Raw genomic sequence first — 23,923 nt, 5'->3', positions numbered from 1 at the left:
TGTACGCTTATTACACACGTCTCCTACGCTCTGTACGCTTATTACACACGTCTCCTACGCTCTGTACGCTTATTACACACGTCTCCTACGCTCTGTACGCTTATTACACACGTCTCGTACACTCTGTACGCTTATTACACACGTCTCCTACGCTCTGTACGCTTATTACACACGTCTCATACACTCTGTACGCTTATTACACACGTCTCCTACGCTCCGTACGCTTATTACACACGTCTCCTACGCTCCGTACGCTTATTACACGCGTCTCCTACGCTCCGTACGCTTATTACACACGTCTCGTACACTCTGTACGCTTATTACACACGTCTCCTACGCTCTGTACGCTTATTACACACGTCTCGTACACTCTGTACGCTTATTACACACGTCTCCTACGCTCTGTACGCTTATTACACACGTCTCCTACGCTCTGTACGCTTATTACACACGTCTCCTACGCTCCGTACGCTTATTACACACGTCTCATACACTCTGTACGCTTATTACACACGTCTCTTACGCTCCGTACGCTTATTACACATGTCTCGTACACTCTGTACGCTTATTACACACGTCTCCTACGCTCTGTACGCTTATTACACACGTCTCCTACGCTCTGTACGCTTATTACACACGTCTCCTACGCTCTGTACGCTTATTACACACATCTCGTACACTCTGTACGCTTATTACACACGTCTCCTACGCTCTGTACGCTTATTACACACGTCTCCTACGCTCCGTACGCTTATTACACACGTCTCCTACGCTCTGTACGCTTATTACACACGTCTCATACGCTCCGTACGCTTATTACACACGTCTCCTACGCTCCGTACGCTTATTACACACGTCTCATACACTGTACGCTTATTACACGCGTCTCATACGCTCCGTATGCTTATTACACACGTCTCATACACTCTGTACGCTTATTACACGCGTCTCATACGCTCCGTACGCTTAGTACACACGTCTCATACACTCTGTACGCTTATTACACGCGTCTCATACGCTCCGTACGCTTAGTACACACGTCTCCTACGCTCTGTACGCTTATTACGCACGTCTCATACACTCTGTACGCTTATTACACACGTCTCCTACGCTCTGTACGCTTATTACACATGTCTCCTACGCTCTGTACGCTTATTACACACGTCTCCTACGCTCCGTACGCTTAGTACACACGTCTCCTACGCTCTGTACGCTTATTACACACGTCTCATACACTCTGTACGCTTATTACACACGTCTCCTACGCTCTGTACGCTTATTACACACGTCTCATACACTCTGTACGCTTATTACACACGTCTCCTACGCTCCGTACGCTTAGTACACACGTCTCCTACGCTCTGTACGCTTATTACACACGTCTCATACGCTCCGTACGCTTAGTACACACGTCTCCTACGCTCTGTACGCTTATTACGCACGTCTCATACACTCTGTACGCTTATTACACACGTCTCCTACGCTCTGTACGCTTATTACACACGTCTCATACACTCTGTACGCTTATTACACGCGTCTCATACGCTCCGTACGCTTAGTACACACGTCTCCTACGCTCTGTACGCTTATTACGCACGTCTCATACACTCTGTACGCTTATTACACACGTCTCATACGCTCTGTACGCTTATTACACACGTCTCCTACGCTCTGTACGCTTATTACGCACATCTCATACGCTCTGTACGCTTATTACACACGTCTCATACGCTCTGTACGCTTATTACACACGTCTCATACGCTCTGTACGCTTATTACACACGTCTCATACGCTCTGTACGCTTATTACACACGTCGTAGAGCGACGTATATGCTGTGTATGAAAGTACACTAAATACATTTAATGTGGAACGTCCAAGAAACCTCTCACTTACATTATAACGTACGTTATACGTCATTCCCTCACCAGCCTCTCTTTTCTCTCTTAAAGTAAATAAAACAAAACAAAAAAAAAAAGCTGTACATTAATATAAACCTGTGATTTCCAGCTGCACTACTCAAAAGTGCTGTGGTGTAACTGGCTTTAAAATATCAGAAGATTTTCCAATTCCACACATGTTAATCTCCATCACCAGGCCTTTATTTTTGGCTTTTAAACTCGTGTAATTGGTTCCTCTGCTCTGAATGCTAATGAGGAACATCCTGGCTCTGTGATTGGTCAGAAAGTGAAGAAGGAGGAAGATTCGGTTGCCTAGGAGACAGAGTCTGAACCGGTTATGTTCTCTGACACAGATGTAGACGGACAGTGTTTTAACAGCAAGCAGCACTCGGTTCACACGTGTGTGTGTGTGTGTGTGTGCATGTGTTTGTGTGTGTCAGCGTCAGCATCGGCACCCACAGGACACAGAGAGGTCGTGTTACCACCTCACACCTTCACAGTGAGTGTATTCACCATGCATACCAAGGTCAGACCTCCGTCTGCTTCCCAAAATAGCACACACACACACACACACACACACACACATACACACAGAAGAGATGAAAATAGTGGGAAGGAACGCGAGAGGAGAAATGGGCAGTGTTTCTACTCTTAGGGAGTAAGACCATTTGTGCTTGGAGGAGTAAAGAGAAGGAATTTGCACCTGATGATGGATGGAGGGATGAGAGAGAAATCTGTGAGACAGAGAGAGTGTGAGAGAGAAATACAGAGAAAGAGACAGAGAGAGAGAGAGAGTGAGAGAGAGAGACAGCAAAAGAGCGACAGACAGAGACAGATAGGGACACTGATATAGAAACAGATGGAGAGAGAAAGAGAGACAGACAGACAGAGAGAGAGAAAGGCAGAGAGAGACAGAGATATAGACAGAGAGAGAAAGAGAGAGAGATAGTCAGATTGAAAGAGGAAGATAGAGAGAAAGACAACAAGCGATGAACCTGGAAAGAGAGAAGATATTGAGTGAAAAGTGAGTGAAAAGAGATTTGTCCTTGGTGAGAAATGGAGTGATGATGAAAGAATAAGAGGAAGAAGAAGGACAGATTAAGAAAAAAGAGATAAAAAGAAAGAGAGAAAGAGTTGAGAGTTACCTTGATGGTGGGAAGCACGAGGTCCATGGCTGCACACTGGCGAGGTGTCAGGCTGCGAGCCTCCTCACGAATCACATGCTCCTGAGGAGAGAGAAAGAAAGAGAGAGAGAGAGAGAGAGAGAGAGAGAGAGAATTAAAAAAATCTAAATTAAATCAAGCACAGTGACATTACTATCCACACTTTTAAATTTTTTTTCTATCCAATTACCTTCCAATTTAATTACTGCCAGTTTCTGCCCCATTATTTGTGCTTCTCTGTCACATGATAGCTAAAATATTACACATTTTACATCTGCAATGTTGGATAACAAGACTTCTGATTGGTCAGAGATTGAGTAAAAAGACTTCTGATTGGTCAGAGATTGAGTAACAAGACTTCTGATTGGTCAGAGATTGAGTAAAAAGACTTCTGATTGGTCAGAGATTGAGTAACAAGACTTCTGATTGGTCAGAGATTGAGTAAAAAGACTTCTGATTGGACAGAGATTGAGTAACAAGACTTCTGATTGGTCAGAGATTGAGTAACAAGACTTCTGATTGGTCAGAGATTGAGTAAAAAGACTTCTGATTGGACAGAGATTGAGTAAAAACACTTCTGATTGGTCAGAAATTGAGTAAAATAATCGTAGGCACACATCAGATGTTTATGAAAAACTGGTCCAGAGTCATGAGCCATGACCGGCTGTGGAATTGTCAGAATTCTAGCTCTTTTATGATCCCAGCACTGGAGCAATGAATAATTAATAACCAGATCCAACCCGTTAGAAGCTTAAACATTTCAATCCTTTTGAAACTGTTGAGAACTTACATAACACTTATTTTGCTTTAGGTGTTATGTGTGTTAATCAGCTGCAGGTCTTTGTAAGCTGAACTGAAAGCACAGCGGATTACAGAAGGCTGACCCACTTCCAACTGTAGCATTAGCATTCATGTAGAAAAATCCTGAGTCCTGTATCCGCAGGGTTCTGGCACTGAATCAAGGAGAGCAACATGATGGCCTGGACCAGTCAAAGCTGATGCTGTACCATCTAACATACACACGCACTAATTTAATATCCTCAAATCACTACATATACAATAAAAATGAAAAGATTGGTGTAACTTCAGTGACTCCTTTGGGAATGTGTGATATAGAGAAACAGAATAGATTTATATTGCGCTTCTTCTACTCAAACTGAGAGAAGAGCAAATTGATCGAAAACCTATTTAAAGTTGTAAAGTCATACGCTTTGTGTTATGAGTGTGTATCTCTCCCTCTGAGATGACAAGCCTTTGCTGTATGAAAGATTTAAATCCAACGATTCAATAGAGTACGATTAAAGATGCTTTGATGACAAATATTGCAACAGAATATAAAAAAAGACCAAAATGAATCTTCCTTTTAAAAAAAATCAAGGATTTGGCCATGCCTTCTTCACTGAAACTGATGGACACAGAGGCCACGCCTCTTTCACTGAAACTGAGACATAGAGGCCACACCTCCTTCTTATGCACTAAGACACAGAGGCCACGCCTTCTTCATTCACACTGCCACACAGAGGCCATGCCTCCTTCACTGAGTCTGACAGATACAGAGGCCACACCTCCTTCACTTTCACTGATACAGAGAAGCCACGCCTCCTTCACTGGCACTAAAACATAGAGGCCACACCTCCTTCACAACAGTTATAAAAGCCATGCCTCCTTCTTTTGCGCTGAGACACATTGGCCAAGCCTCCTTAACAGAGATGGACAGATACAAAGGCCACACCTCCATCACTTGCACTGACACCCAGGCCACACCTCCTTCACTAGAGAGAAACAGAGTTTCAGAGGAAACCTGTTGAATTGTTGACTCTTTAATCTCTCACTGGATTCTCACCTGCTCAGAAAAAGAGAGTTTCAGAGTTTCAATTTCAGATTTTCAATTTCAGTTTCAGAGCAAAATCTCATATCTAGGGTGAGCCGAGTTTCATTTAATCGTCACAGCCGACGGTGGCTAATGCATGGTACTAGTAAGCTAGCTCAGTGCTAATAACACTTCACAGCAATCACAGCGGACATGTTTTCCAGCAATCTGCCACATATCAATCCCCCGAGTGAACAGATGGTCATAAAGCAGTTATATTGAAAAGGTCGTCCATCGATTTTTCCCTGGTGAAAGGTCACAGTTTCAGTGCTCTGACTAAAGCCATAACTCACTCTCTGTCTGTGTGGATTGATTAAATGCCCAGAGAGCTTGATCAGACCTGACAGACTTTAATTATAAATTAATAATATATGTCTATACACACTCAATGTCTTCGCTAATCAGATCAACTCGTTTTCAGCTCAGATGGCCAAAACACCTGATTTTAACAACAATATTAATGGATCTAATCTAAAGAAATTAAAAGTGGAAAGTTGATCAACCCTCATTTATACGTTATTTTCTACCCATACACGATATAATTCATAACTTATGAATAACAAAATTACATTCGTTATTTGGGATCTTAGTAAATCAGGGCAATGTGGTAGGCTTCAGAGATGTTCCTTGTACAGAAAAATATCTTCTAATTTGCAAAATTTCTCTTTAAACTATTTTTCTGTTGATTTGCTGCATGTTTTGGACTTTTTTGCCATTTGGTCTTGGCTAATTCCTGCCTTCCCTATACAACATCTACATATGTGCTTCCTCCAACATACGTGAAGCCAGACAACCTCATCATTTCGAACTGCTGCTCATGCTGCATCACAGGGCAGTGTAACACACTCAGAAGAAAGTGCTATCTACCCTCTTCTGCATAAATATACTCACAGATGCCCATGATTGGCAAGAGGGGACAGAGAATGCCCCTCCCACACACACAGCACAACCAATTTTGAGCTCTTGGACTCCCAGCCAAGGAATGGCTGTGGCATCATCAGGATTTGAACTCTCGATCACCAGAAGAAAGAATGAATGCTTTTCAGTAGCCACCCTATTTTGGATTGTTTGTCTTACACTTTGTAGAAAACTTATAAGAAAGAAATGCATTTAATTTCTTTATTTGTTTAAAAAAATGATAGGGATGCAAATGTGCTTGTTAATTGTTAAATAACGCAAGTGGATTCTGGGCCAAATGTTTTGACAGTTTCTTGCCGTAAAGTAGCATTCATTTCCAGGCATTAGCAGCAACTCTACAGCGGTGAGCAGCTTCATGACTGATGTGACTGAATTTGTTGAATTTTCTAAGAGGAACACCAGGGGGAAAAAGAACATCGAGAATGCATCAAGAAGGAAACAAAAACAAAGGCACAATGGCGCTTGTCACCATAGGAACCATGACGCAAATCAGGACTGGGGTGGGTGATGATCTTACTGCGTAGGCGAAAAGTACTATTCTTTTTCAAAGACAATCCACAGAGGGTGTAGTCTTTGCTTTTTCTGAAGTTTGAACATTGCAATGCAACATGAATTACTGATGACAACCACACATACATACCAGTGTTGCTCGGTTTCACTGTAAAATTAGATTTTTTAAAAATACGTTTAGGTGTAATTTGTATAAAATATGAGATTCTGCATATACTTTACACTGGTTTGGCTTGAAGAAATCTCAAATGGTCAAAGGAAACAAAGTGTTGCTTAGAAAAAAGTAATTCTCATCAAGCTGTGATGTTAAAATGTACAGGAAATGTTCCACACAGCCTGAAGGCAAATGTATCACCTACATATATCATAAAGATCTACCGGCCCACCAGGAGGAGGTGAGCAGGTTACGTCCCACCAGGCTGGGCCTGTAACACGATGAGCTGGAGCGAAACACTGCAATTACTGAGCAACTCAGCAGAGCAGCAGGCGATAACAAGGTGATGGAAAGGTGGAGGAGAGCAGGAGTGCATTAGAAATACAGGAGACAGGGAGTGAGAGAAAGGAATGAATAGGGAGAGAATCAAGGGAGAAGATGAAAAGGAGAAAAAAAGAGGAACGTTTGCATGAAGATCAGATGTAATGAAGAATGAAACTTTCTCAACAGCACCACCTGTTTCACACATTTTCTCTCTCTTGATGTGTCTCTTTTTCTCGAGGGGACTCTTGGAATAACTACGAATGCATTGTTTGTTTATCCATTAAATGCTAAACATGCAGTGGTATTGCAAATGTGTGGGTTGGAAAAAGAGCTCGGTTTAGCTAATGCACTAAATAATTCTGTGGTAATATCACAACAAAACACACATGCATTCTTTTAATTCAGTATGCATTATAACAAATTGCTTCAGTATTAAACTGTGTGGAACTCTGGTTACACATTACATTGCTGTTTATGCACGCTCAGTGTTTTACAATACAGCACCGTGCGCGCTCAGTGTTTTACAATACAGCACCGTGCACAGTCAGTGTTTTACAATACAGCACAATGGACACTCACATTATTACAATACAGCACCGTGCACACTCACTATATTACAATACAGCACCGTGCACACTCACTATATTACAATACAGCACCATGCACGCTCACTATATTACAATACAGCACCATGCACGCTCACTATATTACAATACAGCACCATGCACGCTCACTATATTACAGTACAGCACCGTGCACGCTCACTATATTACAATACAGCACCATGCACGCTCACTATATTACAATACAGCACCATGCACACTCACTATATTACAATACAGCACCATGCACGCTCACTATATTACAATACAGCACCGTGCACGCTCACTATATTACAATACAGCACCATGCACGCTCCCTATATTACAATACAGCACCATGCACGCTCACTATATTACAATACAGCACCGTGCACGCTCACTATATTACAATACAGCACCATGCACGCTCACTATATTACAATACAGCACCGTGCACGCTCACTATATTACAATACAGCACCATGCACGCTCACTATATTACAATACAGCACCATGCACGCTCACTATATTACAATACAGCACCGTGTACTCTCACTATATTACAATACAGCACCGTGTACGCTCCCTATATTACAATACAGCACCGTGCACGCTCACTATATTACAATACAGCACCGTGCACGCTCCCTATATTACAATACAGCACCGTGCACGCTCCCTATATTACAATACAGCACCGTGCACGCTCACTATATTACAATACAGCACCGTGCACACTCACTATATTACAATACAGCACCGTGCACGCTCACTATATTACAATACAGCACCATGCACACTCACTATATTACAATACAGCACCGTGCACACTCACTATATTACAATACAGCACCGTGCACGCTCACTATATTACAATACAGCACCATGCACACTCACTATATTACAATACAGCACCGTGCACGCTCACTATATTACAATACAGCACCATGCACGCTCACTATATTACAATACAGCACCGTGCACGCTCACTATATTACAATACAGCACCGTGCACGCTCCCTATATTACAATACAGCACCATGCACACTCACTATATTACAATACAGCACCGTGCACGCTCCCTATATTACAATACAGCACCATGCACACTCACTATATTACAATACAGCACCGTGCACGCTCACTATATTACAATACAGCACCGTGTACGCTCCCTATATTACAATACAGCACCATGCACACTCACTATATTACAATACAGCACCACGCACGCTCCCTATATTACAATACAGCACCGTGCACGCTCCCTATATTACAGTACAGCACCGTGCACACTCACTATATTACAATACAGCACCATGCACACTCCCTATATTACAATACAGCACCATGCACGCTCACTATATTACAATACAGCACCGTGCACGCTCACTATATTACAATACAGCACCGTGCACGCTCACTATATTACAATACAGCACCGTGCACGCTCACTATATTACAATACAGCACCATGCACGCTCACTATATTACAATACAGCACCGTACACGCTCACTATATTACAATACAGCACCATGCACGCTCACTATATTACAATACAGCACCATGCACGCTCACTATATTACAATACAGCACCGTGCACGCTCATTATATTACAATACAGCACCATGCACGCTCACTATATTACAATACAGCACCATGCACACTCACTATATTACAATACAGCACCGTGCACGCTCCCTATATTACAATACAGCACCATGCACGCTCACTATATTACAGTACAGCACCATGCACGCTCCCTATATTACAATACAGCACCATGCACGCTCACTATATTACAATACAGCACCGTGCACACTCACTATATTACAATACAGCACCATGCACGCTCACTATATTACAATACAGCACCATGCACGCTCACTATATTACAATACAGCACCATGCACGCTCACTATATTACAATACAGCACCACGCACGCTCCCTATATTACAATACAGCACCACGCACGCTCACTATATTACAATACAGCACCACGCACGCTCACTATATTACAATACAGCACCATGCACGCTCACTATATTACAATACAGCACCACGCACGCTCCCTATATTACAATACAGCACCGTGCACACTCACTATATTACAGTACAGCACCATGCACACTCACTATATTACAATACAGCACCGTGTACGCTCACTATATTACAATACAGCACCGTGCACGCTCACTATATTACAATACAGCACCGTGCACGCTCACTATATTACAATACAGCACCGTGTACGCTCACTATATTACAATACAGCACCGTGTACGCTCCCTATATTACAATACAGCACCATGCACGCTCCCTATATTACAATACAGCACCATGCACGCTCACTATATTACAATACAGCACCATGCACACTCACTATATTACAATACAGCACCATGCACACTCACTATATTACAATACAGCACCGTGCAGGCTCACTATATTACAATACAGCACCATGCACGCTCCCTATATTACAATACAGCACCATGCACGCTCACTATATTACAATACAGCACCATGCACGCTCACTATATTACAATACAGCACCATGCACGCTCCCTATATTACAATACAGCACCACGCACGCTCCCTATATTACAATACAGCACCGTGCACACTCACTATATTACAGTACAGCACCATGCACACTCACTATATTACAATACAGCACCGTGTACGCTCACTATATTACAATACAGCACCGTGCACGCTCACTATATTACAATACAGCACCGTGCACGCTCACTATATTACAATACAGCACCGTGTACGCTCACTATATTACAATACAGCACCGTGTACGCTCCCTATATTACAATACAGCACCATGCACGCTCCCTATATTACAATACAGCACCATGCACGCTCACTATATTACAATACAGCACCATGCACACTCACTATATTACAATACAGCACCATGCACACTCACTATATTACAATACAGCACCGTGCAGGCTCACTATATTACAATACAGCACCATGCACGCTCCCTATATTACAATACAGCACCATGCACGCTCACTATATTACAATACAGCACCATGCACGCTCACTATATTACAATACAGCACCACGCACGCTCCCTATATTACAATACAGCACCACGCACGCTCCCTATATTACAATACAGCACCGTGCACACTCACTATATTACAGTACAGCACCATGCACACTCACTATATTACAATACAGCACCGTGTACGCTCACTATATTACAATACAGCACCGTGCACGCTCACTATATTACAATACAGCACCGTGCACGCTCACTATATTACAATACAGCACCGTGTACGCTCACTATATTACAATACAGCACCGTGTACGCTCCCTATATTACAATACAGCACCATGCACGCTCCCTATATTACAATACAGCACCATGCACGCTCACTATATTACAATACAGCACCATGCACACTCACTATATTACAATACAGCACCATGCACACTCACTATATTACAATACAGCACCGTGCAGGCTCACTATATTACAATACAGCACCATGCACGCTCCCTATATTACAATACAGCACCATGCACGCTCACTATATTACAATACAGCACCATGCATGCTCCCTATATTACAATACAGCACCATGCACGCTCCCTATATTACAATAGAGCACCGTGCACGCTCACTATATTACAATACAGCACCATGCACGCTCACTATATTACAGTACAGCACCGTGCACGCTCCCTATATTACAGTACAGCACTGTGCACGCTCCCTATATTACAGTACAGCACCGTGCACACTCCCTATATTACAATACAGCACCATGCACGCTCACTATATTACAATAGAGCACCGTGCACGCTCACTATATTACAATACAGCACCATGCACGCTCACTATATTACAGTACAGCACCGTGCACGCTCCCTATATTACAATACAGCACCATGCACGCTCACTATATTACAATACAGCACAAAGCACGCTCACTATATTACAGTACAGCACCATGCACGCTCACTATATTACAGTACAGCACCATGCACACTCACAGTGTATTAGAATACAGCACTGTGCACTCTTTCAATATTTTTCTCTAAGTTTCTATGTTTTCAGTAACACTATGAGGGAGTGTTAGAGTTTGCAGTGCAGGCAGTAATACAAGGCTATAACTGACAGCTACGAAGTGTTTCGGTAAAAACACACACAAACATGTCGAAACAACATCAAAGGTTTGAAATATATAGGAGTTGCAATGATTTGCTTCAACGGTCATATGTGGAAACTACTGACAGTTCCTTGGAAATAAAAATAATAAACAATGCTCTCGGGCTACAAACTGTTTTTAAGTCAGGTTTTCATTTAGGTACTTTTCTTTCAGACAGGTGGAAAACTACACAAGGATTTTTTTTTTTTTTGGAGCTAACACATACAGTAATTCACAGCCCATAGTGGAAATTAAAATCAACAATATCGTAGTAAGCAGGGCAAACTACATATGTAGCATAATTTTTGCATTTATCCAAGATTTATGGTACTTTGCCAAGCTGCTGTCTTCACTTTTGGTTCTACAGAACTTTAAATATCTCAAAATCTGTACAAGTGGAAATTATTATTATTATTATTATTATTATTATTATTATTATTATAGTGTGAGTGACTGCATAGCCAAACTCTGAATAATAATAATCCCTGTATAAATATCATTGTAAATACATACTATATAATACATGCTATACAGTAATCATGACCTCAAGGAGCTCCTTACAGATACTGTACACATCTTTTAGGAGAATTTCATCACATCATGCTGGTGTGAGATACAGGGGCACTGTGTAAAATATTAAACCATATATAACACAAACGAGCTCCTACCTTTAGCTTGGAGAGCTGGCCCAGGTCCTTGGCTGCACTGAAGATCATTTGAGCTCCTTGCTGTAGAGCAAAAAACAAAAAAAAAACTAAAGTTCAAGAAGTCACGAACATGTCGCTGGAACTGAAATCTGGCCGCAGTGTGCTTCATTAGTGTGGGTTAGTTTTGTGGAGTGGCTCAGAGCATTCAGCACTACGCTGTCTTAAAGCTTAACATCACAAACAAAAGCCGAGGCTGATGGGACGTCTCATTAGTGAGATGTTCAGCAAGTCGGTCAGGAATGCTGGTCTCCCAGCTGTCCTACTCTACACAGTCAAATAAATCATGTCTATAAACACACATATGAAGTCTATGTAGTGAACTGTTTTAGTGATTGTCTGTTGGAGTGTACAGAGTGTTGGAAAGACACTTACATACTATTGTCTATTAATTTATCGTAATGTGATTACTTTATGTCTCATATCAGCCTTACTATAATTGTTATTGTTATTTACTAAAGTATTACTGTGTATTAATCACATTACTATTGCTACTACTACTACCTGCACTACTACTACTGCTATTACTACTGCTAATACTTCTAGTAGTAGCAGTACTACTAATACTACTATTAGTACTAGTACTATTAAGGCTAATACTACCATTGTTACTAGTAATATTATTACTATTACTGCTACTGTTACTACTACTACCACTGCCATGTAAGTAAGTAAGTAAGTAAACAGGAATTACTAGTACTAAGTAAGTAAGTAAGTAAGTAAGTAAGTATGTAAACAAAAATTATTACTACTTCTACTATTAGGATTACTAAGTAAGTATGTAAGTAAATAAGTAAATAAATAACTGAGTAAGTAAACAAAAATTATTAGTACTAAGTAAGTAAATAAGTAACTAAGTAAGTAAGTAAACAGGAATTACTAGTACTAAGTAAGTAGGTAAGTAAGTAAGTAAACAGGAATTACTATTACTAAGTAAGTAAGTAAGTAAGTGAGTAAACAGGAATTATTACTACTTCTTCTATTAGGATTACTAAGTAAGTATGTAAGCAGCAAGTAAGTAAATAAATAAGTAAGTAAGTAAGTAAACAGGAATTATTAGTACTAAGGAAGTAGGTAAGTAAGTAAACAGGAATGATTAGTACTAAGTAAGTAGGTAAGTAGGTAAGTAAGTAAGTAAACAATAATTACTAGTACTAAGTAAGTAGGTAAGTAGGTAAGTAAGTAAGTAAACAGGAATTACTATTACTAAGCAAGTAAGTAAGTAAGTAAGTAAACAGGACTTACTAGTACTATGTAAGTAAGTAAGTAAGTAAACAGGACTTACTAGTACTAAGTAAGTAAGTAAGTAAGTAAGTAAGTAAGTAAGTAAACGGGAATTATTAGTACTAAGGAAGTAGGTAAGTAAGTAAGTAAGTAAGTAGGTAAACAGGAATTATTAGTACTAAGGAAGTAGGTAAGTAGGTAAGTAAGTAAGTAAACAGGAATTACTAGTACTAAGTAAGTAAATGAGTAAACAGGAATTATTACTACTTCTACTATTAGGATTACTAAGTAAATATGTAAGCAGTAAGGAAGTAACTAAATAACTGAGTAAGTAAATAGGAATTACTAGTAATACTAGTACTACTAAGTAAGTATGTTGACAGGAATTAGTACTGCTGTTACTACTACTACTATTACTAGTACTAGTACTACTGTAACTACTACTAGTACTATTACTACTACTATTACTAAAAGTACTAGTGCTACTACAGCTCCAGCTGTTTGAGCTGCTTACGGTTTGGTCAGACAGCGGCGGCAGGACGATCTGCCTCTCAATGGTGTTCAGGACGATTTTCCACAGCTCCTTCAGCACACGCTTCAGCACTGTCTTCTCGCAGATCTTAGCAAACAGGATGAGACTGTAGGAAGACACAGTGTGAGTAATAAATAACCGAGTAACACAGATACTGTCATTTCAGCCTGTTCCTCTCCTCTACATCTCTCCAGGGAAACCACATTACAGTTCAATAACCCAGCCTTACAGATTATTAGCACTGGTGTGTGCTGCACTCACTGCTCTCTGAATAGCAGTATTTATGGATTATGAGGCAGGTGGAGCTGAAGTGCACACGGACCTGGCATTTGCATGTGATTAAGAGGATTCTCTGTGATGCTCTGCAGAGGGAAAATTAGCATGAACACAGAGACTGCAGTGTTTAAAGGTGGCGGTTTAGACACGATTGAAAACCTCTGTCTCAGACACTTCTATTTAAGAAAAATCTGGAAACCTCTGTGGTGTGCGCTACACAGATTTTAATAATCTGAATAAGAAGCTCAGAAATCAACTTACAGACGTGTGTAATGTGACTCTGAATACACTTAACTGTCCTTATGTAAATACTGACGTACCTTTTGAACTTAAGTACCTGACTCTGAATACTTCTCTTAAATGATAATCCTGCAACAGGAAACTTTTAGCTACAGAACCCGAGTGCAAAGCTTGCTAGCTAACAATCAGGGGTTCTATATAAAACCATTTTAAAGATTTAAAAGATTCCAAGTACAGCCTCTTTAGTAATATAGAACAATAAACCATTTAAAATCCTCTGAGGAACTCTTTTTCAAAGCTTGTACTGTCTACCTTTGGTTTTGACTATGGTTTAAAGAACGCATAAAGGTTCAATGTAGAACCCTACAACAGTGCGTTTCCACTATCACAAAGGGATCCGGGTTGCAGTTAGAACCCTTATTTGTTGGTAAGTTGGTACTAAACAAGAACAAACAAGAAAGTTTTTTTAGAAATCTGTTTGGAGCAGAAAATAAAACTTTATATCTTTTAGAGAAGTAGAAATGGTTGAATCTTGAACCAACAACCATCCCAAGAACCCACAAAGAACTCCTTTTCTAATCGTCTATGTTCTATTTCACTACGTTCACTTATTTCCTATATTCCTTTACTTTCACATTTCTTATAGATTCACATTGTTATGTTCTTCTCTATGTGATTTTTTTAAAATCTCTGTCTTATTTTATGTCCTAAAACATATGTTTTGCTTTTTATTCCTAAACTTTCTAAAAAAAAAAACGAATGAAAAAAAGATCAATAAAGTATGAATAAGGAGTTTTTCTTGATGTGATGTCGGTGAGGCTGAAGAACGGATGTGACCACATCATACAGAAATGATATATTTCCCAGAACTGTTTATATTATAACTTTTTATATATTAACTGTTTATATCAGTTATCAAAAACAATTTTAATAAATTGTTCTTCTCAAATAATGCTAATCTTTCTTTCTTGCTGGTCCAAGACATGTTTTGTGTAGACTGAGAGTAGTGTTCCCACTTGAATGAACTAAAATGCTTCAAAACACAAGCACAAGGATTTCTCAAACAAATAAAAATGGATTTGTCTTAGTTTTGAATCATGGATTATTAAATAATAAGCATCATCTGTGCCAAATGACCCAATAACTCAACTGGATGAAATACAAGTGTATAAATGTGAAAATGTTGTTCTTTCAGAAGTTCTCACTTTTTATCCAGCAGGTCCATGAGAGGACGGAGGACGGTCTCAGCATCCATGGCTGCGTTGCTCTTGTTCGCAGCGTTGCCCTTCATCTGCATCAGCTCCTGGTTCATCTGTTTCACACAGTCCTCGATCACCGGCTTAAAGCTGCAGGAACAACACAGCGTGATCGACTCGCCCTGCAGCCTTACACCTGCTAACTCTACTGCAAGAATGAAAACGTAACCACTGTATTTATTTATTTATTTATTTATTTATTTATTTATTTATGTCTATTCATATTTGTTTTGCTTTCTTTTGTAAAGTTAATCTGCTAGAAGCAGCTTAAACTATTTATCTATTCATTTGCATTTGTTTGTTTGCTTTGGCAAATTATGAAATAAAAATAAAAAGAAATAACTAGAGCTAGGTAATCTATCTATCTATCTATCTATCCATCTGTGTAAAAAAATAAACATAAAACTTTAGCAAAGTTAAAAAATAATATATATATATATATATATATATATATATATATATATATATATATATATATATATTAAATATAGTATATATTTTGAATAGAACATAAAATAATAGTTTATACAGACAAAACAACAACAAAAAAAAGGTCAAATGAGATTTTATAAATTAAAGTAATGAATAATGAATAAGCAAAACAATTTTTCAAAATTCTCCAAATTTATAAAGTTAAAAATTCATATATAAAGTAATCAATAAATGCAAAGTGTGTATGTAAACAAATGTTAATGAAAGGTTATCATTCTGCAAATCTAGCACAAATAAAAGTAAAAAAAAAAAAGTCATTCGAGCATGGAAAACCTGGTCTCTGTGTTATGAATATAATTTTATAGCATAAAGTGGGAGTTACCTGGAGCCGAACACTGCACTCAGCTCATCCAGAACCGTGTTGAGTTTATTCTGGAGCTCCTTCAGCAGATCGCTCGCCTCGGCATCCAGCTAGAACACAGAGAGAGAGAGAGAGATGGAGAGAGAGAGATGGAGACGGACAATCAGTCATGAGCATGAGTGTGAGTGTGGTGAAGTGAAACCAGGAGATCTCGTTGGTGTCAATCACACGTGTGCAGAGAGCTGAGAAACTTTAATATCAGATTTCTGCAACTCTGCTGTAATTCTGTCCAGGTTTCTACTGTAACTGCTGCTTCTTCTACCACTGAGAACAGCAGCTGATAAACATCCTCATACATCTCATACACATCATGCAGGCCCTCTAAGACCTCCTTGCATAATCCCTTTGGGTTTGAGAATCCTAACACCCTTATCAGAAATAAAAACAAGCTCAGAGTAAAGCACACCACTCTATAAAGTCCAAACAGTGCTTATAAAACCTTTACGCCGTCCATAAACATGCTCAGAATGCTCACGCAGGACGTCGTAGTGCGCTTTATAACCTGCAGGACTCCACGCATCTGAGCAACAAAAAAATGGATGTGATCATAAACAGACTGTGAATTTCCTAAAAGCAGTCCCGTTGTGTGAAGATGCAGCATGAACGCAAACCGCTGCTTTAAAAGATCGTCAAAGGAAAAAGTGCAATGATCTGTAATCTCATGCCAGAGCTGCAGTGCAATGCCATGCAAGCGAGTCACACACACACACACACACACACACAAGATATCACATGAGATATGCTGCCTGGGTCCTAACCAGGAAGTGAAATGCGTACAGATTAGAGCTGTCAAATTCTGTCAATGTGGATATTATTGAGTTTATAATGTAACGCTGTATGTTTAAATATCACAATACATATTCCAAATGTCAAATTCCATCAATTTAAGTGTTAGGATTGAGTGATTGGGTGCTTGGGTGTTCTTCTTCTTATAAGCGTTCTAAAGATTTACACACTTTTAGTCCTGATTTAACTACCTCAACACTGTAACATACAGTACTGTGTAAAAGTCTTAGGCAGCATGTTTGTTATAGATGTTTATTTTCTGATTTCTACATTATTGATTCAGTACAAAAACATTTTAGATTCCAAACATTAGTTTTCCGGCACAAAATGAAACGTTACAGAAAAATGTTTGTATGTCAGTAAAGAAAGCAGCAGATTCCATAAGAGACACTTTTCAGATAAAAACATAATGAAGGCTGCTGGGTTTCGCTGCAGAAATAAGAAGCGAGTCGACAGTCAAAGTCTCCAGAAGAACTGTGGCTGCTTCTGCAAGATGCTCAGTAACACTTCCAGCTCATTTCCTTATAAAACTGCACACACTGCACCTCAGATACTGTTTTATTTTAAAGCGAAGAATCGTCACACCAAATATTGACTTTGTTTCATTTATTACTGTTTACTGCTCTTTATAGTATTTTTTTAAATGTAGAAACATTTAGTTTCATTATTTTTGAAATTGCCTATGAAATTTGCCTAAGACTTTTGCACAGTACTGTACATTTAGCTTTCACATACTAATGCTGCAATCTATAGATTTCCGATCTAAAAGCGTTCCAGTGTTTCAGTGTTTTTTTCCGGCTCGGAAAGACAAGGATGCTCAGAGCAAGGTCATGTTTGTGTGCCTAGTCTCTGAATTTGCTAAACATTTTAAAGAAAATCTACATAAATTCTGTCCGTGCAGTTAACGGAGGGAAATGATGTATAATGTAGGTCAACTGTCGTGTTCATCTTTGCTTATAAAAATGATCGGTTAGTAAATTTGGGCTGAAATCAGCGGAATTACGTTACAAATCCGAACTTACAAAGCTGTCATCTTTTCACAACAGAAAAGCTACAGCTCAGGAGAAATTAATCAAGTTTGATCATATAGAAAATAATGCAAAGGGAACTGTTTATTAATCACTGCGTGTGGTGTTGTGACGTCAGGTTTGTCTGTTTATGTCAGAGAACTTGGGCTAGGTGGATGTTGGCAGAGTTTCTGACGTGGTATTCCGAGTTAACTGAACGTTGCGTCACACGTTTCTGTGTCGGAGGTCGGGTTTTTCCAAGTTTTTCTGAGTGCAATCGATCGCAGTATAAGAACTGTTATCTCATGACATGGCTTCTATCATTTTTTGCATATGAGGTTACATTAAAAATGCTACAGTACTAATGTTTTAATTAGTTTAGTTTTTTTACTTAAAAAAAAAAAGTTATTATTAAAATCGAACTTATCATGTTATTTCCATCACAGTCTCACAAACCCACTGCAATTCCATTACGAACCCCTAGGGGGCTGGAAAACCCTGCACTAAAGCGACGTCTGCCTTCCTGACCCTCTGCGTACGGGATACGACATTATTATTTCAAGCTAATAATTCAGATAGTCTTATTAACAAACTGCCATATGTTGAATATAAAGTCGAAATAACGAGATAATTATCTCGAAATTACGAGTTCAAGTCACCAGAGTTGATGTGAATTCTGAAATTTGAAATGAAAAGAAAGAAACAATTTAAAAATAGGCTTGTCTGAGGTGTTGAAGAATTGCTGTATGGATAAGCGAAACAGTGGAAATTTTGGGGTTTGGGAATAAAAAAGAAAAATCTGCCCAGCTTTTGCTTAACTTCTGGATCACATGGATGAAAAGCAGTAATTTAAGCATTTAGATTATTTTCAGTAAATTAAACATCTCAGCGTGATTGTGTTACAGGCTGTACTTATTTCATTCAACACCACAACACTGCGATATTTTTAACATTGCCATTTTAGTCATTTTATATTTTGATGAAAGTAAAATGCATGCTGTAATTTCTGTCATGAAAAGCTGTGGTTATTTATTTCCAGTTCCGTGACATTAAATGAATAATTAAATTTCCAGGTGAGAGCTCGCTGTGTGTTTTTACTGCTGTTTTTTCTGTATTTTTTAAAAGTTTGCTTGTGTTTGATGTTTATTTTTGTGTTTGTTTTGTGTGTGTTTTATTGTTTTAATTGTTTTGGTCGGTGTGGTCTGAATTCTACATCTGTGTAAAATTTCTCAGCTCTGTTTTGCAGTACTCCTTTGTCATGGTGAGTCAGTGTGAGTTAGCGTAATCACTTCCATTCGATAAAAGCCCAGCTTTTCAGTTTAGCGCAGAGTTATGAGTGAGAACACTGAACCACGTCGTGCTCTTGAGGACTGGAGTGGCTGAAACGCAGCGGTGTGGCTCTCGTGAAAAGAATGAGCTCTCCAGCCCGTTTGCTTCATACCACACTTCAGACGATGGATATTTCAAACTTGAATAGCTTGCTGTTAGGCGAGCCAGACAGCCAGAGATACGAGCTGATTACAGACAGATGAGATGTACCATGAGACAGTTCAAAAGCCCACCACAAATTTCTTTCTGCTGGAGAAAAAAAAGTTCACAACCTGCAAAAAAACTCTCCAAGATGAGATGAAGAAACCTGCTGCCTGTCGTGAGAATAAAGCTGGACTAGTTACATTTTCGACATTTACTGTGTGTTTATAGTGAATGAATGTAACGACGGGAAGTTAGCTAGCTAGCTACTGAACTAATGTAAATAAACACCATTCTGGGAGGTGTGGCTTTGTATACATGGGCGTGGCTGTGATGCAGAGTGAAGGACTAAACAAACTATTTCGTTTTTTTTTTTTTTGAGGGGCATTTGTCACGTTCTAAGCACTAAAATTCTCCTCAATGCACTTATACAAATGGTTTTAGTGGTCAGAAATTGACATCAGACTGTAGCGAGAGAGAAATACAGAACGAGAGAGCACTCTGTAATTCTGCTTGTTTGCTAATTGCTTTGGGAACTCCAGCACGGTTAGAGCAAGCCACAGCTATATTTAGAGGCTTTTGACGTCAGAGAGGGGACAAAATGTCACTGTCCTACAAAGAATGAAAACATTTATAACTTAATAAATTAGTGATTAGCTAACAGCAAGCTTCAGGACACCAAGAAAATCAACTCATTAAAAAAAGAAGATCATTTCGTCCCACCAGATTCAAATATCCAGCTAAAGCTGCTAACATCAGAGGATCGTAGAGGATGTATTATACCACAGGGCTGCTGAGATCTGGGTTCTGATTGGTCAGAAGGTGATTGAAGAAGATTGATTCATTTTCTATAACAGCAGCTCTGACAGTAGTGCAGCTGAAAATCACTGCATGTCACAGCTTAGTATAAAAAAAGCTTCAATAAAAGACACATAGAGCAAAAAAATAGCAGTTCTGAGTTCAATTTCAGGGAAATGAGATTAAAAAGCATCTAATTAAGCGTATCAGAAGTTCATTCAGCTGCCAAGTATGTGATTATAACAGCATAAAGAAATCAGCAGTTCATCCACGGTGCACGAGGGGTGTTAGCACGGAGGTTTCAGCTCATTTGATTAGACTTTTCATGCCTGGTTCGAGCAGGTAATGGAACGCATGCTCCTGGAGGTCAGAGGTCAAAGGTGAAGTGAGGTGAAACTGGGGCAGCGTGCTCGTCAGGTGTTAAACCGGGATGCTGGAATGAACAAACCTGCCCTCCACAGCTAGCATAAAAAAACAAACAAAACAAAAAAAACAACTCGGCTTTGTCTCAATATCCAGTGTGATTAATAATTAATGATGAAGTTGTCAAGACAGCATCATGTGGTCTTGATTAAACAGAATATCCCACAATGCAATGCAAAAAAAAACTACTCTAAATTTAATGCCCAATGGCCGATTTAAGCTAGTGTGTTCATAGATTAGCATGCTAGCTAGCTCTGTAGCCTCTGTTGACCATTGTTAAAATTAGAGTAAGTTACATCAGTTACAGTCCTATAGCCATTTTACGGTCTTCAACATTTCAAATGTATTCATTAATTAGCATCTTAGCAAACTTTGTGGTCTCAGAACAATGTGAAACACAGCCAAGTACCTCACTAATCTGTTAGCATAGCTAGCTAGCACTAAGTTCCTCCGCGCCATGATCCTCTGGTAATTTTTACAGCCTTTGACATATTTAGCACATTCAGACATTAGCATATTGTCTCAGATTATTGAAAAATGGCCAAGTTCATTATTAATTTGCTAGAAGTTTGTGCTACGTTTATTATTATTACAGTTCTTTTTTTATATGTACAATATTTATAGATATACATGCTGGTTAGCTAGCTCTCCAACATAACTCAGTATTTTGCTAGCATAGCATTTTGCTAGATGTGGATACAAGGTAGTAAAAAAAAAAAAAAGTAATTCGTTAGAATAGTTAGCTAGCGCTAGGTTGCCACAATCCTATGGTCTAAAACATATTGAGCACATCCATAAATTAGCACACTAGCTAGTTCCGTCATCTCAGACTTGAGCGTGTAGCCGAACCACAGCCGTGTCGATGTTCAGTAAAACCGCATTCTTGCTCATGAGATATTACTTAAGTAATAGCTAGCTAGCACTTAGCTGTTACCTTCCTATGGGCATTTTTATTGTCTTTGACATAGAACATATTCAAAATTAGCAACCTAGTCCTGTCATCTTAGACCTAAATTAATATTTTAATATAATTAAAAGCTATCTGGAATTATGTCACTACAAGGCTAGAATAATTTGTTAGAATAGTTAGCTAACATTTAGGTACAGTCGTATGGCCATTTTTGTTGTCTTCAACATTAGGATTATTCATAGATTAGCAAGATAGCTAGCTAGCTCTGTCACCTCAGACTGTTATTAAAAATGACCAAATACTATACATTATTAATTTGCTAGCATAGTTATTGTTAAGTTGCTACAATCTTGTAATCTTAATGATTTACCTAAAGTATTTATACATTAGCATGACAACTAGCAGGAGTTAGGTTGCTACAATGATATTTACCTTATTAGAGTAGCTAGCTAGTGTTTGGATTTGACAGCCATAGTGTCATTTTATAGTCTTTCACATATTTAACAGATTAGCATTTCACCTAGATTGTTACAGTCCTATGGTTCTTTGACCATATTCATGGGGGAATTAATAGATTAGCATGCTAGCTAACTGCCTCACCTCAGGTTATCGTTTACAATACCCACATACCTAACAGCGTAGTTAGCATAGCTTAGTACAAAGTGAGTTATTTGTTAGTCATAGTTATGTTATATTACAGTTTTTGACTGTATTGACAGAATATTTATAGATTAGCATGAATCTCTCACTTCTGGTTATAGTTACTAATAACCAGGTACATAGCTAGCTGGCGCTAACTCATTGCAATCCTGTTGCTGAATGTGAGAAAAGCTTAGCTAAATAAATACCAGTCAGATTCAGGAATTTTTGGGAATGTAATTGCCACGTGATTAGCTTCTGCTACATGACTAGATCTGCACTAGATCTTGAGACACAACCCTAGTGTGAACTTAAACAGGAATTCTCTTTCTCTGAAACAGTGCTAGAAAATAGATTTCAGCTCATTTAAGATGGCTCGTGCCCGGTCTAGCTGTGGAGGAGATGGGGAGGATGTAGAAGGAGAGATGTTCACACACCTTACAGAAGGCCACAACCCCTTCCTCCTGGTACAAGAACCCAGAAGAGACGGGGAAGACGAGAAACAAGAAAAACAAGGAGACATTTTCACAATATTCACGCACAGAGACACAGAGAGATAGAAAGAGAGCGAAACAAGAGCTACACCACACATGCAGGTTATTATGGGATGTAATTGAAAAGACAGAAATATGTTAGCTTTCGATGATGTCTCTGAGTTTTGTCCACTAGGAGCACCAGAGAGCAACAGAAACAGAAATAACGATATATACAGCATGTGTCTGTTTTGGTTGGCTTTTAATATCTTAGCTTTTCACGTGATTTTTCAGTCACGGTAGCCATATTTGGCTAAGATAGTTAAAATTACTCAGATTACTTTGAAAGAGCACGAACTGTATAAGTGGCTCTTCATGTCCAAGTGCGTAAAGGAAACCAGGAGGAGAAAAAAATCATGTAGCTAATTAACTTTTGCTAATGTTAAGCTAAAGCTGCTGAGGTCAACTGATGTCCCATAATGTAGCTAGCTAGCTAACATAGCTGGGGAACCTCATCTGTTTGTGGAAATTTAAATGTTTGGATAAAGTTAAATGTTAAAGATTTCAGATGGTTCAGAAAACTATGTTTTTTTTTCTTCAAATGTGGTTAACAAGAGCAGCTATCAACTCCAGCAATAACATTAGCTAACACAGCTAGCATCTTGAACTGAAATCGAGTGCTTATCACACAACTGCGAGTGCTGTATCAGGGTCCAGCAATCCCTCTTT

At 39.1% G+C, this 23,923-nt stretch overlaps 1 protein-coding gene across 4 annotated transcripts in view; it reads right to left on the bottom strand.

Moving 5' to 3' along the window:
• The window catches only part of LOC113534663 (protein unc-13 homolog C), a 187,428-nt gene that overhangs the window by 34,707 nt on the left and 128,798 nt on the right, over positions 1 to 23,923 (bottom strand). For 2 of the 4 annotated variants that reach the window (XM_053234714.1, XM_053234713.1), the window contains 6 exons: positions 23,159 to 23,185; positions 16,650 to 16,738; positions 15,785 to 15,925; positions 14,046 to 14,169; positions 12,272 to 12,331; positions 3,046 to 3,126 (listed from right to left, as the gene is read on the bottom strand). In XM_053234714.1, the coding sequence (XP_053090689.1) occupies positions 3,046 to 3,126; positions 12,272 to 12,331; positions 14,046 to 14,169; positions 15,785 to 15,925; positions 16,650 to 16,738; positions 23,159 to 23,185 (522 nt within the window). The remainder of the gene's footprint in view (positions 1 to 3,045; positions 3,127 to 12,271; positions 12,332 to 14,045; positions 14,170 to 15,784; positions 15,926 to 16,649; positions 16,739 to 23,158; positions 23,186 to 23,923) is intronic. The other 2 variants (XM_026927613.3, XM_026927612.3) reach the window with 1 other exon arrangement.

This window comes from Pangasianodon hypophthalmus, chromosome 6, assembly GCF_027358585.1.
Source record: "Pangasianodon hypophthalmus isolate fPanHyp1 chromosome 6, fPanHyp1.pri, whole genome shotgun sequence".
Lineage (NCBI taxonomy): Eukaryota > Metazoa > Chordata > Actinopteri > Siluriformes > Pangasiidae > Pangasianodon > Pangasianodon hypophthalmus.
The sequence above is the reverse complement of the archived record's forward strand: the minus strand, read 5'-3'. Positions and strand labels throughout refer to the sequence as shown.